This window comes from Kogia breviceps, chromosome 11 (genome assembly GCF_026419965.1).
Source record: "Kogia breviceps isolate mKogBre1 chromosome 11, mKogBre1 haplotype 1, whole genome shotgun sequence".
NCBI lineage: Eukaryota > Metazoa > Chordata > Mammalia > Artiodactyla > Physeteridae > Kogia > Kogia breviceps.
The window spans coordinates 101,498,610-101,516,114 of NC_081320.1; the positions used below are offsets into that span (position 1 = coordinate 101,498,610).

Genomic DNA, 17,505 nt, shown 5'->3' on the forward strand with positions numbered 1-17,505 from the left:
GTCCTTGGAGATCCAGGGACCCCAGGATCTTCCCACCAGGCTCCCTACAGAAGCAGAAGCTGCCAAACAATGCCAGTGGTTCGATGCCAGGCATCACCCCAGCCCTGGCAGTGCGATCCCTTGGCCACTCCACGCACACTGCCTGGCGCCTGCAGATATGAACTAGGCCGGTCCCTGACTTAAAGATCCTGGTCCCGGCCTACCTGAGTCTGACAGGCCAGGCACATACCCTAACCCCCCAACTTAACCCCTCTGTGCCCTCAACGGTCACTGAAATTTGCAGCGGCCCATCTGTAAAATGTAAGAATGATGCCTTAGCCGTAAGGCTGGAGCGAAGAACTTAACGACAGTGCCTACAAAGCATGCGTCCCGGCGCGCAGCCGTCCAACGACAGCGTCACAGCCCCAGGGGAGCCATTCCCTCTGAGGCGATGGAGCAGGGAGGGGCCCGAGCTGCAGACCACCGGGCGGCCGTAACTGCAAGCCGGGCCGGGCCGGGCCGGGCCCGCTCAGCTCCGCCTCCGCCTCCGCCTCCCCGCGGGAGTCCCCAGGCCGGCCCTCCCCTCGCGTTCCCACTCTCCGGGGCCTGGGAGCTGAGAGCCCGGATGGGAGCTGAGAGCCCGGATGGGAGCTGAGAGCCCGGATGGGAGCCAAGTGAGCATGCGCACAAGCCCGGCGCTGCCGCCATTGGCCGCCGGCGAGGAGCGCATTGATGACTCATCAGGAAAACACAGGAAGTGAGCGCTACGGGAGCCGGGATGGGCCATAAAGAGTTCCGGTTCGGCGCCGCCGGGCCTGGCGGGAATAAATGGACGCTGAGGTGGGGCGCGCCTGCTCCGGAGACCGGCCTTAGGCGAGTGAGCCGCCGCAGCATGGAGGACGACGCGCCGGTGATCTACGGCCTGGAGTTCCAGGTGGGTGACAGGAGGGCCCCGCGACGCTGGTGCAGTCGAGGTCACTGGGGATTCGGGGGCCAGAGGCCGTGGTTATCCAGGACGGGCCAGGGGCCTGCGTGACACACGGGGGGCGCAACGGTTCTGCCCGCGACCCCCGGGCTTGGGAGCCCCCGCCGCCTCCCCTCAGCCCTGGGCGTTCCTTGTGGCCTGACTCTCACCACTCACGTCGGTGTATTTGCTTGTGTACCTTTTCTCCAGCATTGGCGTTCCTGGAAGCAGGCACTGTCTGTTTTTTTTTGGGGGGGGGGGGGCGGGGGGCGTTTAATTTTGACACAAGGTTAAGTCTACACTAAGAGTTGCGAAGGTACACGGAAAGTTCCTGTGTCCCCTTCACCCAGCTTCCCCTAATGCTGACGTCTGCTGGAATTTCACCTGTCTTTCCCCTGCTTCCTGTTTCCTTCTCGTCCTGTACTCTCCAGTGCCTCTTCACCATGACCGTGGCAGAGTTGGTGCTCAGCGAAGGGCTGAGATGAATGGACCCCCTAGTGTAGCAGTGGATCTCCTAGGGGATGCACGTGGCAGTCTAGAAGGACAGGGAGAGAGCCTGTGTGGACAGAGTGAAGGAGTGGGGGGAGCGGGGTAAGGGATGAGCTAGAAGGGCAGGTAGGTTGCATTGAGCTGGGCCTGTTTCAGCTCTGTATTGGTTTGTTTATTCAAATGGCTTTTGAGGACCTGTTATGCTTGAGGCGCTGAGGGACAGTTACAGAGAAATAAAAACACAGTTCATTGCTGTATAAAAGTACCTGATACTTAATTGTGTGCAGCAAATGTGTGTTAAAACCATACATGATTTCTGCTTTCAAGAAACGTACAGTGAGGGCTTCCCTGGTGGCGCAGTGGTTGAGAGTCCGCCTGCCGATGCAGGGGACACAGGTTCGTGCCCCGGTCCGGGAAGATCCCACGTGCCGCGGAGCGGCTGGGCCCGTGAGCCGTGGCCGCTGAGCCTGCGCGTCCGGAGCCTGTGCTCCGCAACGGGAGAGGCCACAACAGTGAGAGGCCCGCGTACAACAACAACAACAACAAAAAAAAAAAAAAAAAAAAAAAAAGAAGAAAAAAAAGAAACGTACAGTGAGAGAAGCAGCAGTGTTAGTTACTAAAAGCCTGGACACCACTGAAACTCCTGAGGTTTAAATCCTGGCTCCAGCACTTACGGTGTGACCTTGGGCCTCAGTTTCCTTGTCAGTAAAATGGGAAAATGAGCATATCCCCCTTGTGGCTGTTATGAAATTAAATGAGCTAATACATTTAATTCAAGCACTGAGAACACTGCCTGGCATATAATAAGCATTCAGTAACTGTTCTGATTATTATGAGACAAAATTCTTACAGATAAATTCCACACAAGGCAGCATCTTAGTGTCCTAGTGTCCTATGAGTCATGAACTGTTACAGGGCTTGACAGCTGGCTCTATCACACAGACTGGTGCCTTAACGACCAGTTATTGAGAACTTAACTGTGTGTCAGGCACTCTGCTTAACACCGTACATATATTTTGTTTAATTCTCACAGCAATCGTATTGGTAGATGCTATTTTTCCTATGGTCTATGGCTGCTTAGCTAGGGATTCTAGCCTAGGTAGGCTTTAAACCCAAACTGACTTCAAACCTCCTTAACCACAAAGTTAAACTGCTTTCTCCTTAACAAGGTACACATGTGGGTACATCCAGGTGGTGCATCCAGAGGGTGCACGGGGGGAGAGAGAAGGTTCTCTGACCTTGTGCTAACTAAAGTGTGCATCTTCTTCCAATGCTACTTACTAACTTTTTGATCTCCTTAAGTAATCTCCTAAGTAACCCGGAGGTTTTGATCTTCACTGTTGGATCTTTGAGGTAACTGAAATGTTGTTTCCTGGGATTTTGACAAATCAAGGAGTAGATCCTTGCCTTGGGCATCAAGCATTTTCTCTGAATCTCTTTATCTTTTTTTTTTTTTTTAGTTTATTTTTTATGTTAAAAGAAGTAGTTGATTTTTGCACTTGTTTACTTTACACAGCTCTGTGGGCCGTGGCTTTCTTGACTTTGAAGAACCATTACTACAGTAAACATAAAAGAACCGAAAGTTATAATGGAGGTTTGGTTGGCAGTGATGTTTAAATCACTGTGGAGAACAGTTTACGTTAGAAGATGGGGATCTGATTATTGACCATTGACTGAAGGTGATGAGGCTTGGAGAGTAAAATGAGGCACCACTGTGCAAATAAGGGGCAGAAGACCGGCATAGAGGGGCCGTTAAAATGAGAAAATCCCAAGCACATCCGTGTTTCTGCAACGTTTTGACTTGTGTTCATATTAGCTCTTTTTCTTTTTGTGTAAACAAGTAATGCTTACGAGTTGTTCAAGCAGTCAGTGGCTGAAAATCTGATTAAAATCAGCCAGCCCTAAGCACTCCTTTTCCATCTTATCTGAGTTCTTGAGAACAGCCACTTTCAACATTTTAAAAAGTGTTTCTTCTAGTCTTTACCTTCTTGCTTTTATCTCGCGATATAACCTGGCGACTGGATGGCATGGCACGTGAGGATTTTTGGCTTTTTCTATGCTCTCCTGTCTTCCTTCAGACTCCCAATATAGTTAATTACAATCTTTTGCCAAATCTATACTCAGGTTTCTCATTTTTCTAATTACATTGTTGACTGCTGATTCAAGTAGGGTTCTATGACTTGTTTAGCCAGCTTTTCGGGATTTTTGTGCAGAAAACATTTGCATTTTGAGTTCAGTACCTTTTACCTTATTTTTGTGTGCGTGTCCTGGATTGCCTGGTTAGTGCTGTCCTTTCTAGCTGTGCACCCGGTGCTGGTTTCTCCTCCTGGAGTTTCCACTTCCTTGTCCTCCATCCCTTTGAGCCAAGTGCCTAAGTTCTTGTGTTTCTATTACCATAACCGAGATGGTCTAGGGTGTGCTGTTCCTATCACACTTGCTCTGCAAGATGATGACTGGAAATCTGTTTACACTAGTAAGACAAGTAATATATCAAATCTTGGGTGAGTTCTAGGATCCTTTTTCTCAAAGGGTGGAAGATTATTTTATAGGACGTACAATAACTGTGATCAAATAGCCATTGGATCTGCTGCTTCCAACCCAGTGCACGAAAACACTGCATTTTAAGTGACAGATTTAAGCACAAAGCCATCTTACAGTTTCATTCTATAGATTTGTTGTATCTTCAGACATTGTGTACATTATTCGTTGGGGTTTCGTCTTTGCGTCCTTCCAGCATTGGGTCTGGTTTTCATTTCCTCCAGCTGTGTCGACTCAGGTTCAGTTGTGTGGGGTTGTCTTGCCTTCCCTCTCTAGTCTTTTCTGGTTTTCTCCCTCGCTTTTGAAGAGGTGATTGCTCCATTGAGTTTTGTAGGTGAGCGTCCGTGTGTATAATCACAGGTTCTGGCTCTTCTGTGGCAGCATCCGCCTAATGCTTGCATCTTCTGACGCCTTTTCCCGTTGTCTCCTCCCCTCCCCCTCCCCCTCCCCCATCCCTCCTCGTGCCTTTGCAGGGCTCCCGTGCTGCCCCCTAGATCATGTCTAGGGCTGAGCCCTCACGTGCAGCAGCTCGCTGTAGGCTCTGTAGGTGGAGGTGGGCCAGGCCCACGCCCAGGCCGACAGGAGTTCTTGCAGCTCAGGGCTTTGTTGAGTAGACCCTTTAGCTGGCATTTGCCCCGAGGCCAAGGAGTCTGGCTGAGTCCGGCCTCCCACTCCGCCCCACGGAGCCCCAGTCCGTCCCCAGCCCTGCTCTTGTTCTTGCCCCAGCGTGTGCAGGGCACCTGTTTCTGCCATCGCCGCCGGGCGGTTCCTGGTGTTGTCCCCGCCTGTGTCTGGGCTGCGGCTGCCAGCGTCCTCTGCAGCGTCTTCTGTCAGCTGGGGCCTTCGCAGCCTCGGAGGCTTTGTTCTCAGACGCGTTTGGATTACAGATGTTTTTCCGCATTTCACTGAAGACAGAGTTTGTGTTTGAGCTCTTCATCCTCCTTCCTGCTTTTGTATGACTTCCCAGAGCCTGAGAAGAGAGGAGAGAAGCCTTCACCACTGTTTGAAAAGTGAGCTCCAGACTTGGCTGGGCGAGGTGTCTGGGGCGGGCGGTGGGTGGGCACAGGGGCGCCAGCGGGCTCAGATCACCTGAGATCCACTCAAGGGCTGAGGTGACTTGGAACTCCAGGCTGAGCAGGTTCATCTCACTCTCGTTCGCCCTCGGGCCGGGCCTGTGACCGGGCTGGGGAGGATCCCCACCCAAAGCCTCGGTGCTCTGCTGCCCCCGCCCCCGCAGGACCCTGCACTCCTTTCGCCCAGCTCTGGGAGCCTGTGACGCCTCTTCCAAATTGATGAGGGCCTCCAGGTGAAAGTGGGTAGGAGGTCAGCCCTCCTGTAACTTCTCTCCTTTCCTGGAGCTTGCATTTCATGACTGTGGCAGCTTTCTGAAGCCTTGAAACAAACTCAGGCTTTTTGGTTTAGTTTTTCCAGCTGGCTCTGCAGGAGACTTGGCTTAAACCACCTGTTCTGCCATCACTGGGAGCCATTTTCTGCTCTGTTATTGAAGAATAATTTGTTCAACCAATCAGTTACTGTTGAAAATAAATAATGGTTTTGTTAAAAAACACACTTTATATCTTTATTGCTTAATTTTTGTGCCCACTTACAATTGTTTCCGGATATACTTTGGAAGTGGAATTGTGTCAGAAAGTGTACAAGAGTTGAGGGCTCTTTGTGCATGGTTCTAAATTGCCTTGCAGGCGCTCTGTACCAGTTGCTTCTCCATCAGCAGTAGAAGAGGCAACTGCCTTTCTAATCTGTCTGTCAGATCCACCTTCACCACACACCTTCATGTGTGTACATTTTCCTTCCCTCCTGCAGGCACGTGCTCTCACACCTCAAACGGCAGAGACAGATGCCATTCGGTTTCTGGTTGGGACGCAGTCTCTAAAATATGATAATCAGGTAAGTATTTTTGACAAATGTATACATGTTAATTACTAAGCCTGTTCTTAGTTTTATAACCATTTCATTCTTGATCTTTCAAGCAACATTTGAGAAAATTAATGCCACACAAACAAAATAAAACTTTCATTGGGATTTCCATAGCCAACTGTATGTGATGATTGAATTAAATAATTTAAACTTATTCTGTGTAGCATTACTGCCGTAGTTTCATGTTTTGGTTTTGTGGGTATATAGGATTCACCGCGTAAGTGGTTGAGAAGCAACCCAGGGTACGAGGTCAGCATCACCCCTTTGACCCCAGCCGGTGGCCGACTGCTCTGATGGCTCACAGCACTCTCTCTAGCTGAGCCTGGACGAGGCCATAATCCCATCGCAACGCAGAGTTCCAGGCTGTCGCTGCCAGTTGGTCCAGGAAGCTATACAGGGTGTGACCCACGTGCTGTCCTGGCCACTCTAGTGGAAAGGCTGTTGGATACTCACAAGATTGAGGTTCAGTCCACGGCTTGACACACAAGCGTGACCTTGAGCGGGTGGATTATCCTTGCTGGACTTCATCTTCCTCATCCTCAAACAGAGGTGGGGCTGTGTCCGCAGGTGCCGTGGCCGCTGTGGAGTTGTGCCTTCGATCTTGGGGAAACACACGTCAGGCGGTGTCATGTGGTGCGGCCCCCATCCAGTTACTCTTGTCACTGGAGGGGAGTGGTGTTAAAATCGCCGTCCAGGAGTGTTCGGTGCCACGTGGGGTGTGGTGAAATCCTCCCTCTCCCATGCTGATGAGGGACTCCATGTTGCCATAGCCATTATGGCAGCTAAGTTGATGGTATACGTCTAGAGCTTCATAAATAAATGTTCATATTATTTAACATGAAATTCTTACACTCAAGACATCGAAAAAGCTTTACATACGAGGGATCATAGCGTATTGGTGCATAGAATGGTGGAAACACGAGAAGCGATCACAGCGTGCAGGTGGTAGGTTGGATCCTATGGCGTTCCCATCTACGATGGCAGGTCCCCACGATTGACCTGGCCGAGCCTGGCCACTGTCGGCGCAGTGCTCCCTCACCGCACGCGCGAAAAACTGCGTCTCCGCGGAAGCATTACAACCTAAAAATTCTTAGCTGACTCTGTGAAATGTTCAGATTGTATATACTGTGTGATCACTATTGCGTAAAAAAAAATAGATTGTTTTGCAATATATACAAATATCGAATCATTCCATTGTACACCTGAAACTAATGTAATGTTATGTCAATTATACAGCCATAAAAAAGTACATAAAGTACAAAATTGAAACTCAGCGTAGAATAAAGACTAGAAAAAGGTCAAAAGGGCTCGAAATTTGAGCCATGGTTATCTTCAGGTAATGTGAATGTGATGTAAATTGTTTCTTTATTATTTCCAGTTTTCTGAACATGTGTGTATGTGTATGTGTTACTTTCCTCGTGGAAAATGTCAGGTGGGAATGATTTATTTATTAAGATAGTTAGCAGTGGCTGTCTCACAGGGCAAGAGGAAACCCCACAACGGCACCGTGCAGCCTGGGGGTGCTGGTTGGCGGGGAGAGGGGAAGGCCAACCAGGTGACAGCACAGGCAGCTGGTGACAGGAGGCACAGCTACTTCCTCTGGGGACGGATGGGCGGAGTTTGTGATGGGGGAGGTGTTAGAGGCCTGGGGACAGAGCCAGGTGGGCCACTGCCTTTTTCTCATCTACTTGTGTTTCAATTCCACCCAGCTCCGGGCCTGTACCATTGACCTTCTTGGTAGAACATCAGTTTTTATGTTTATTTTTTTTGGCTGCTCTGCGCGGCTTTCAGGATGTTAGTTCCCCAACCAGGTTTTGAACCCAGGTCCTCAGTGGTGAATGCTCAGAGTCCTAACTACTGGACCACCAGGGGGTTCCTGAACATCAGTTTTTAAACTTAAGAAAAGAAAGAAATTGTTATTATTATTTAATGAGGGATGCTTATAAATTTTTTTTAGAAAATATTAAAAGCTGACTTCTGTCAGCACATGAATTAAGAACAAAATGAGGTAGTGTAAGGCATTAGTAAGTTACATTGTACCTGGTTTTATCAGGCAAAATTGTGTACCATTTGGTTACGATACTAAGAAAGGATCAGCCCCAAATGACATAAAGTGCTTTAATCTTCCTGAAATCCTTTTTGAAGCAAGAGAATCTCGGAGGTGGGCCCAAGCATCTGCATTGCTAACCAGTGTCAGTGAGCTCTTATATGTGGCCCTGTCATAGTGGATTGTAATGATCTAAGCCGGGGGGACATCAGCCTCCTGACAAATGTAGCTTATGGCTCCATATTCCTGTTTATCAAATATACTCTCTGCGGGAACAGTCCTGGCTTTTAGAATAAGGGCCGTCGGTCTGTGGGCCTAGTGCAAGAAACATTTTCATATTAGATGAGAGACTTTGGTTCTTCTTAAAAATCAGTCTTAGAAATCCAACTTTCCAATGGTAAGGTCCAGAAAAGTTCGGTAGTTAACGGTAACAAGTGCGTGACTCTTGGTAACCTGTGCCGCATCCTCCAGTGTGTAAGGCTCCTTGAGTGCTACGTGCAGAACCACTGCGTCCTCTGCCGGCTCTTTCCTTTCAGAGTCCTCATTAAGCTGCTGATTCAGGCTTGTAGCCTCTGGCTTCAGTTATTTTTTTCTGGCCACAGTTGAATTAAAGGGTGGAGGCTGAGGTTTAAAACTTTCTCTTTACACTCTTCACCTGTGGTGGTCTTTTGGCTGTGAATCCAGACGATAGGAATGAAAGAGTGTTTCTAACCTGCTGGTGTTTCTTTTCTGTTTCTGGGAAAGGTACGTGGCCTTGTTGGGACACTCACTCACTCACTCACTCACTCACTCAGCATTGCTTATGTGGTGTGGTGACAGGACTCTGATTCCTCTCACTGTGTTACGTGTGAGACTCACAGAAGGAACAGATACATTTGTTCCCCGAGTGCAGCTTCCAATGATGCAGTGATATAGATGTGCAGATAATTGCACTGACACGGGGGAGAGAGGTGCAGGCAGAGTGGCACGTGGCCGGAAGGACACCTATTTCTTCCTGGTGGCATCAGAGCCAGCGTCACAGGGAAGGGGGCGTCTGAGCTGGGGCTCTCAGGCTGCGATGAGTTGTGTCACTTGCTGGTGGGCCTGTGTTTTCATAGTACTTTGGCTCATTCCCGGGGAGGGAGCCCAGGGAGAAGGGAGAGGCGAGAGGGAGCAGGAGGGCCGGGCCGCATGCGTGGACGCCTGTGCCACGGGAATCAGCCCTCGCGCTCGGCGTGCATGTTTCATCTCGAACTCGCACGCCTGTTCTGCTCATGTCACACGTGTTCCTCTCACACGTGACAGCGCTTCCCCTCACATATAGTATGTTTCCTCCCACGCACGACGTGTGTGCTTCTCTCATACGTAAGACACAGGTCTTCTTGCGTGCGACGTGCATGGTTCCCTACATGTGTGCCACATGCTTCCTCCCACGTGTGACACGGGTTTCCAGAGGCACCTGCCCCCGGGAGAGGATTCCCTGTGGGAGGGGGAGCGCAGCTTCCCCATTTCCTTCTGTCTCCAGAGGAAGTCCGCTTGTCCCTCTGGTTTCCAGCAGTGTTACTGTTATCACACGATTACCACCTGCCTGTTAAAATGAGGAGGGCCTTCTCGCTGACTGCCCCCGTCTCCTCTCCCCTGTCTCGGGCTTGCTTCCCTGCGGTGAGGGTGCACGGGGCCTTCCCCTCCGTGTCCTTTCCCGTCAGCGGTGTCGTGCGCGTCCCCGTCTAGCAGTGCTGTGTGCTGCGTGTCTGTCATTCCCCTCCTTGGGATGAGCTCCCAGCCGCCTCCAGCCATGAGCTGGTGAGAGAGAAAGATAATGATGGCGGTCCCGGCCTGTGAGCCACGGGGGACTGAGGGCCACACAGGGAGTGCAGGCGGGTGGTGTCCACTGCGCCCTCAGTGGACAGGGCGGCTGCTATTGGCCCCATTTCCAAACGGAGGGGTCGGCTCTAAGCAGCCACGCGGTTTCTCCCGGGGGCCCGGCTGAAATGCGGCAGGATGGCCACCTGCTCCCTCTCCCCGCGTCCTCCTCGCTTGCACGTGCGGTGAACTGTAAAGCTCGGCCGGGCGAGGGCGCGTCCTGGCCACAGCTGTGCCGCCCCCACGGCTGATGCCCCTGTGGGAGGAGGTGCCGCCCCTGCCCAGAAGCACCTGCAGGGCCAGCTGTGACAATGGCCGCGGCATCACGTGACCTCAGCCCAGCTCTGAAGCCCCGCCCCCCGGAGCTCCGCCCTGCCTGGGGAAGGAGGGGTGGCTGGTAGGGTTTCTGCCCACCCCCTCCCCCCAGCTTTGCCTCCGGCCATCAGCTCCTCCCTGGCAACTGCTAATTCCCTAGAAAGCGCCCCTCACCTGAATCAGTGCTACTTAATTCAGCTCGGCTGTTTTTGTGAAAATTTGAGGAGCTGTCACAGTTGCTGGCCTTTCTTTGTCTGATGAGCTGCTCTATTTTCTGTGCCTTTAATTTTGCCCTGCCTCTGTTTGGAGCAGGACAGGCACTTCTGGAGTCTTTCTCTCCCCTGAGCTCTCCTTTGTGAGAAGGTGGGCTCTCCTGGGAGGCTGTGCCCCTCTGGTCCAGCGGGAAGCTCAGGCAGAGCCCAGGGGCAGGGCTTTCGCATTGCAGGGGTTGGTTTGCTTCCGCACCGTGCTCTCCCTGCAGAATCTCTCTGCGTGTTGCTTCTCCCCTATTTGTCGCATAGATGGGTGAGCGCCAGGGTGACAGAGAGGCCCACTGTGGCCGGCCCTCTCTCAGCAGTCACTGAGAAGGCCAACATCCCCAAGGGGCTGGCAACACAGCTGCCTTCTTCCCCCGATGGCTCTTTTCCTTTGTAAGCTTTTTTTTTTTAATATAATGTGTCAGCTTGATTGTTCTGTATTTGTATTTTGACTGAGGACAGCTTTGCTCATGTGCTCCTCTGCCTGCAGGTCCTGTCTTTGGCCACCCTCAGAATCACCAGGGGTGTTTGTCAGAGATTCAGGTTCCCAGCCCCACTCCAGACTGAGCCTCCATTTCACCCCCTTCCCCTTCCTGGCCCCAACCTCCTGCCCCCCTCCCCTCCCTCCCTTCCCCATTCCTGTCTCCCCTGCTCCCTCTGACCCCTCCCCATCCTTCCCCCTCCTTTAATGACTACAGGAACTTACTGCTCCTGTTAAGGAAGTATCAAGAAGAGCTGGGTTTCTGGTGTGGCTGGATCCAGGGTGATTTCTGGAAGTGAGAAGGGAGGATCCTTAACTTTCCCCCGGAGGCGAGCTTTCGCCTTTTCCTTTCCAATTTTACCACATTTTTTTGTTGTTGTTTTTGAATTTTTAAGAGTTTACCTTGAATTCAGTAAGAAAGGAAGCACACAGAGGGCAGCGGCCTGGAGTCACGTGCTCCAGTGGTGGGTACTGTGGACAGGGACAGCTTTCTCTGAGCCCTGATTCTGCGGGAAGATGAGGGGGCTTGATTAAGATCATCTTTACAGGCTTCCTAATAAGTTTTATAACTCTGGCTTCTAAATTTTTATAGTGTCATCTGTGCCCTTAGCCCTGCACTGCTAAGTCCAACTTTAAAATTTTAATAATGGTAATTCAAAATATATGACCTTGAGCTTCATTACACGCTGTTGGAAGAATTTTAAAAGCTCAGGAATTGCGTAAAGAATTTAAAGTAACATTTACACACTACCCAGACAACCACACGTCTTCCCCATCCTCTGAGCCAACACTAAATGTTCTGTCTTTTGTGTCCCCATAATCTTTGGCACTCACCTTAATTATAGTGTTTTCTCTACTCTGGTGCTTGTTTTTGTAGTTGGCCTGTAACTGCGTATGTTTATGCAAAAGAACATTTCTGTGTACTTTATGTGAGCTGGGCAGAGGGTGGTGCCCTGAGAACAGGCAGTTAAGTTACAGTCTCTTTCTTCCGAATCAGGAGCTGCCTGCTACTCTTTTGCTGCCCTGCTGCAGTGCAAAGCCCAGTGTCGGGGAGGGTGGGGTATCCCGTGCCCCGACGGTGTGGAGGCTCTTAGCACAGGCTCTGGAATCCCGTTTCTAACCGAATGAACCATGATACTCCAGCTCTGTAAACCTCGGTTTCTTCCCCTGTAGTCGCGGCTGATAATGATAGGTTATCATATTATCACAGGGCTCTTTTTAGGATTAAAGGAACCAGCGTGTGTAAAATAGCTCGGTGCCTGTCGCATTTTGCATATGAGTCATTATTCTTTTGATCGCTACTTGTTTGTGGTGATGGTGTCCTACCATTCTCTCCGAGCGTACCCGGATTACAACATCTCATGAAGATGTATCCCTTGGACCCGTCCATGAGCCTACTGTAGGTGAGGACATGGAAGAGTCCTAGGACTCCCAAGCTTAATGATGAAGGTTAAGGGCTGTAGTATCAGAGGATCAGGTTAGGAGAGGTGGACCTGGGGGTGGGGGGTCTTGGACTCCTCCCAGTGCCCGGCTGTCCAGGGCAGAGGCTGGCTTCTGTGTGCCTGAGCGCGTAAGAAACGAGCCCAGAGGAAGACCAGCTGGGGTCACGTACTAGAGCCTGTTTGGACTCCACGCGCTGCTGGTCTTCACAAGAAGGAAGAGCCTTCCCCAGACGGGGGCGGGGCCTCCAGAGGAGCGCACAGCGCGGGCGCAGACGTCAGAGGTCCGGCCGAAGGACGGCTCCCAGCCGGGAGCCGCAGGTGAGCGGGGGGGCTGTGCGCTCCCCTGGCACCCGGGTCCACAGAGCCCGCAGAGGAGGAGGCAGAGCTCTTGTGTTCCCCCGTGTGGGGGTCCCGATGCTTCAGGGCACTGCAGAGGGTGTTCATGGATTTTCTGATCAGGAGGAAACGTGTCAAATACCTAAGAAAAACATTTCCTGTTCACCCTAACGACACGAAAATTCCGCCTGACTTTGTGTGTTGCCTTTTAGTCTGTGTTGACATGCAACCCTTAGGGTGTAGAAGCTGCCCACCAGGAGTGTTTCCAAACCCACCGTGAAAACTACGTTGGACTATGAGTGCTGGGAGAAACTGACTGAAAGTAGTTTTAAAGAGAAAAACTATAGTCACGGCTTTTAATCTCCCTCCCCCAGAGAAGGGCGGGAGCTAGTGTGTGTGCCCCTCCACTCCGAGATTGGCCCTGCACGACCCCTTGGTCCCAGCAAATCCAGGAGCTTTGTCCCTGCACCTTCATTGTATTCTCGGGGACACTGAGGCTCAGGGTCACACAGAATTTGAATTCTACTGAGTCCAAAGCAACCCCTTAAGGTGCCGGGGCTTGTTTTCACATGAGGACACGGTACAAAGGAAGCAGCCAAGAACAGAGTGAGGCCCTGAGCAAGTGCAGAGTGGAGATGCTTCGGGTGTCATGGAAACGTTTTTTAAAATATCATTTAATGTTTGTCTGATTGCAAAGTAGTGCATATTAATCATGAAAAATGTTAAAAATAAAAACAAACGACAAAGAAGTAAAGGAAAAGCTGCTATAATCTCACCACCCAAAGGTCACCAGTCGCTTTCTGGTTCTCTCATTCCGATGTGCTTGCTTTTTAACAGAAAGCGTGTGGTGCGTGTGTGCGGTTCTTTTACTGGTTCTTTTCCCCTTGGATATATGTTACGGACCCTCTTCCCTGGCACTAAATAGTTTTTATGGTAGAATGGATGGCTTCATAGTATTATATTACAGTCAGGTACTACAGTTTATTTGAACAATTCCCTGTTGCCAGACATTTAGGTGGCTTCTAATTTTTCTTTACGACAGTCAGTGCCACAGTGAACATTCTTCGATATAAATTTTTGTGCAGATCCATGATTAAAAGTATAAATTTATTTTAAAAATGTTTAATTTTATTTTTCCCAGTGACTTGGCTGTTGATAAGAGAGTGAATATGGACATCATTTCCATTCCTCTAACAATTATCCAGAAAAGCATGGTGATAGCACATGTAACTTTTCATTTAGTGGCTAAAATGTCATGTTGTTATAATCAATGTTATATGATCAGAAGCATTGACAGCTGTTGGCTTTGTTTTTAAGAAGAGGTTTAAGATGTGCTAACACGCAGCGCTTTCTCAGCTCTTCCTGCCTCATTTGTTTCCGACGTGAGTTAAATTGTGCCCACTACAGAGTGGGCAGAGCAGGGCTAAGACTGGGCCTCATCAGGCAGCAGTGCCCTGCCCCATTCTCTTCCCACACCTGTGCAGCAGGTCTGGGACAGTCTTGGCTGGGTGGCACCATCCTGGAAGACTCTCGCCCTGGCACCAGCCATGGCCTAACCAAACGAGGTGGGGACGCAACTTTTGGTGTCTTGTCTCTTTAGGAGTTGATGTGGCAGGGGGCAGGGTTCTGTAGCTGCAAATCGTAACAATACTTTATGGGGATTTCACACTTGTCTTAAGTGTATACTGTTAGTGTAGTAAGAATAACTGTTAAGTAAAGATGTGAAAGATGCATTTGATTATTATTCCTGTAGTCACTGTGTTCCATGAAGGCATGTGGAACGTGTGTGAGGTTCTGACATTCTCTTTCCTTGTGTTTGTAGATCCACATCATAGACTTTGATGATGAGAATAACATTATAAATAAAAATGTGCTCCTCCATCAAGCGGGTGAGATCTGGCACATTAGTGCCAGCCCTGCAGACAAGGGAGTGCTGGCCACCTGCTACAACAAGAGTGAGTATCCCTAGGGGGTCTGTGTGCGCCCGCTGTTGGGTCGGCCCATGATTTATAAGATGTGCCAGTCAGGGAAGTGCTGCATTCACAGAGAAGTTGTGATGCTGTGGGTAAATGTAGATTATACTGAGCGGTTATTATAATCCAAAGCCTAAGGATTGAAGCTGGAGTCATGGCTGTTCCAGGAGCGTTGACCCCAGGGCGCGGGAGTGACGTGCCCGAGGGTCTCCACGGGTGGACGTAGCTGCCCTCATCCTTAATTAGCTGCGCCCTCAGGAGGGCAGCTGGGCTTGCCTCTTTCTCATCACCTATCGGTGCCTGTGATAGCAGGACCAGTGAGTCACAGCTTCTCGGTGCGCACGCGTGCTGTATGGTCACGACCCTTCATAGGCTTCTGCGCAGCCTCCCGTCCGCCTTCCCGTCTCTGGGACCTTGTAGCATTTGTGTCAGTCCAGAGTCTATGGTGCTGAACTGGCCACACGACTTCCTTAATTGTTGTTACTCTGTCGTTGTCAGTAACTAGCATTCAGATTCTGGCTTTGGGAGGAAAGGAGAAAGGAAGCACAGAGATGTGGGCTTCCACACAGAACGTCTGGAAACTGTTTGCTCTTGAGGAATCTTGGAATAGATTTTTCTTATAAATAACAATGTTTAAATCGTGTCTGTTTATTGCAACATGCAACCCCCCATGCAAATCAGTAGAAGTCTGCACTATGATAGATGCCCGCATGCGTGTGCGTGCACGCACACACACACACACACACACACACACACACTCTGGAGTAAATATCACAGTGGCCTTGTAAATAACCACAGAGAATTGGATTAACTCACAACTTGTGTTTATAAATGCAGGTGAGAAAACCTTCTTCCACACCTTTTTTTTCTCCCGCTGAGGAGGGAGGGTGGATAAAGCAGCGTTAAATCCTCTTGCGCAGCGCAAGTAGGTACTGCTTGCAGGCAGCAAACTTCTTGCAGCATTATGTTCTCTGTCTTGAAAAATGATAGTGAATTTGCTGTAGGTTAAAGTAAACTAGACATTCAAACTCCTTTTCCAAGCAAGCCACACACCCATCTATCCTAGCTTATGCCTCTGTCGTTGGAGGAGCAAGTGACAGATGTAGCTTGTTCCAGATTATCGATAGGGATCTATAACTGCTGTCAATCTGACTTTAGCCATCGCCTGGATTTTTGTGAAAGTATGTACTCAGAGTCCAGGTGCTGGCAGGGAAGCTGTATTGGTAGTAAACTCTTTTGGAACTTACTCTACGTGGTTGAAGATTTAAAAAAAACCCTGTAGCTTTTCTTTCTGATAATTTTACAAGAAAATGCATCGCCGTGAAAGCAGAACGAGGGCGCGCGGGCCGGTGAGGCTGGCTCCGCGGGGCCGTGCGGCCCAGGGCCGCGGTGAGCGTGCGCGACGCCAAGCAGGTGGCTGGGCGGACGAGGGACGTGGCCCCTTTTGGACGCTCAGTCCCACAGCTGTGTAATCCCTGCTCAGAAAACTGTTATGGATGGAATCGGCTGATTTAAACTGAATTGAAAGACTGGTCTCTGGGATTTCAAAAGATGTGGTGAGTTTCTTTGGAGTGAGGGTGCTGAGATGTCCGAGCAGATGAGCAGGAGACCCGGGCCCAGATGCGACGGATGCTGAGTTAATCTCAGTGTTTGCGCCCCAAGGGGGGAGAGCGCCGGAGACCAGGAGGCGAACGTGACCCCTCCGTGGGAACGTCTCTGTAGCTCACGCGTAGTTGGTGAGGCCCAAGGCCATGGGACTGAACAACTGGAAAGGGCACTAGATGCTGACGGTGCAGTGATTTCTGCCAGATGGTCCCCAGTTATTTTCCAGCATTTCCCCGTTCGGGAGGAGCCGGGACAGCGGTAAGGAGAGGTGGCCTCCCCAGGGATGAGCAGTGAGCCCTGCTTCCCACCCGCTTGCCGGCCGCTTGCCAGCCGCTTCCCAGCTCTCCATCCTGGCCACCCTGGCCACCTCTGGCGATTTCGCCTGTAAAGTGGGCGCAGTTCGACCCACGCCGTTATTTGGAAGCAAGGAGCGAGGAGGGCTCAGGCTGGGTGTGTGAGGGTTTGGGGGGCCCCGGCGGCCCAGGTCCTCACGGGCGCCCGGCCTGGCACAGCCCACAGGGTCCCTCAGGAGCACCTCAGCCCTGCTGCCCCTCCAGCCGTCCCACCACCAGGGAAGCTCCTGAGTTCGGGGCGCAGAACCTTCAGGGGTAAGCGCTGGGGTGCTCGAGGCCACAGGATCAGCGTGCTGTCTCTTGAGCGTCAAGTTTGTTTGCTTTTCTGTACCGAAACGGTCATTTATAGCCTCCGGTGGGTGTCGTGGTCCTGAGGGGAACGCAGACTCACCTGCATCTCCTGACCACCCGAGACTTGCGGGGCGGGGGCCTTTCGGACAGTGCCCCGATCCCGTTAGGCAGACGCGGGCGTCTGCAGGTTCCCGCGCAGGATGGGCCCTCGGCCTGGCTTAGGCGTGGCCCGGGGAGGGCGAGACGGGGGCTCTGTTCTAAGCGGACGGAGGCTCCTAGTGTAGCAGGAAAGACTTGACAGTGACACAGCCCTTCCCCGGCACCCCTCCGGGTGGGCAGCCTCCCAGGTCCTGGCACCGTCTCCTGCCTTCACCTCCCTGGCCGAGTCCACAGGCCCCAGACGGATGGGCTGGCGTTCCTCTCCTTAGACAGCCTCCTCTCACCTCAGCCTCGCCCTCCCGTTGGAGGATCCCTGCCTCCGTCCCCGCCCAACCCACGGAGTGAGCCACGGCGGCGCCCTGGGCCCAGCGGGGTCCTCGGAGGGGCTGGGTTGGGGCATCGGGGGAGCCCGCTGGCTCCAGTGCCCTGGCTGGTGCACTGAGCCGTTTCTTGGCCCTGGCCCTTCATCTCTGGCTCCGTGCCGTGCCCACGTGGGACG

At 51.4% G+C, this 17,505-nt stretch overlaps 1 protein-coding gene across 11 annotated transcripts in view; it reads left to right on the forward strand.

Moving 5' to 3' along the window:
* Positions 1-348: 348 nt before the first annotated feature.
* The window catches only part of EIPR1 (EARP complex and GARP complex interacting protein 1), a 445,878-nt gene continuing 428,721 nt past the window's right edge, over positions 349-17,505 (forward strand). For 2 of the 11 annotated variants that reach the window (XM_067008235.1, XM_067008238.1), the window contains exons 1-2: positions 765-913; positions 5,792-5,875. Coding sequence is in view for 8 of the 11 variants with exons in the window: in XM_067008238.1 (XP_066864339.1) it covers positions 5,865-5,875 (11 nt within the window). In the remaining 3 variants the exon portion in view is untranslated. Of the gene's footprint in view, positions 914-5,791; positions 5,876-14,447; positions 14,581-17,505 lie in introns of all 11 variants that reach the window. The other 9 variants (XM_059078265.2, XM_067008228.1, XM_067008229.1 and 6 more) reach the window with 9 other exon arrangements.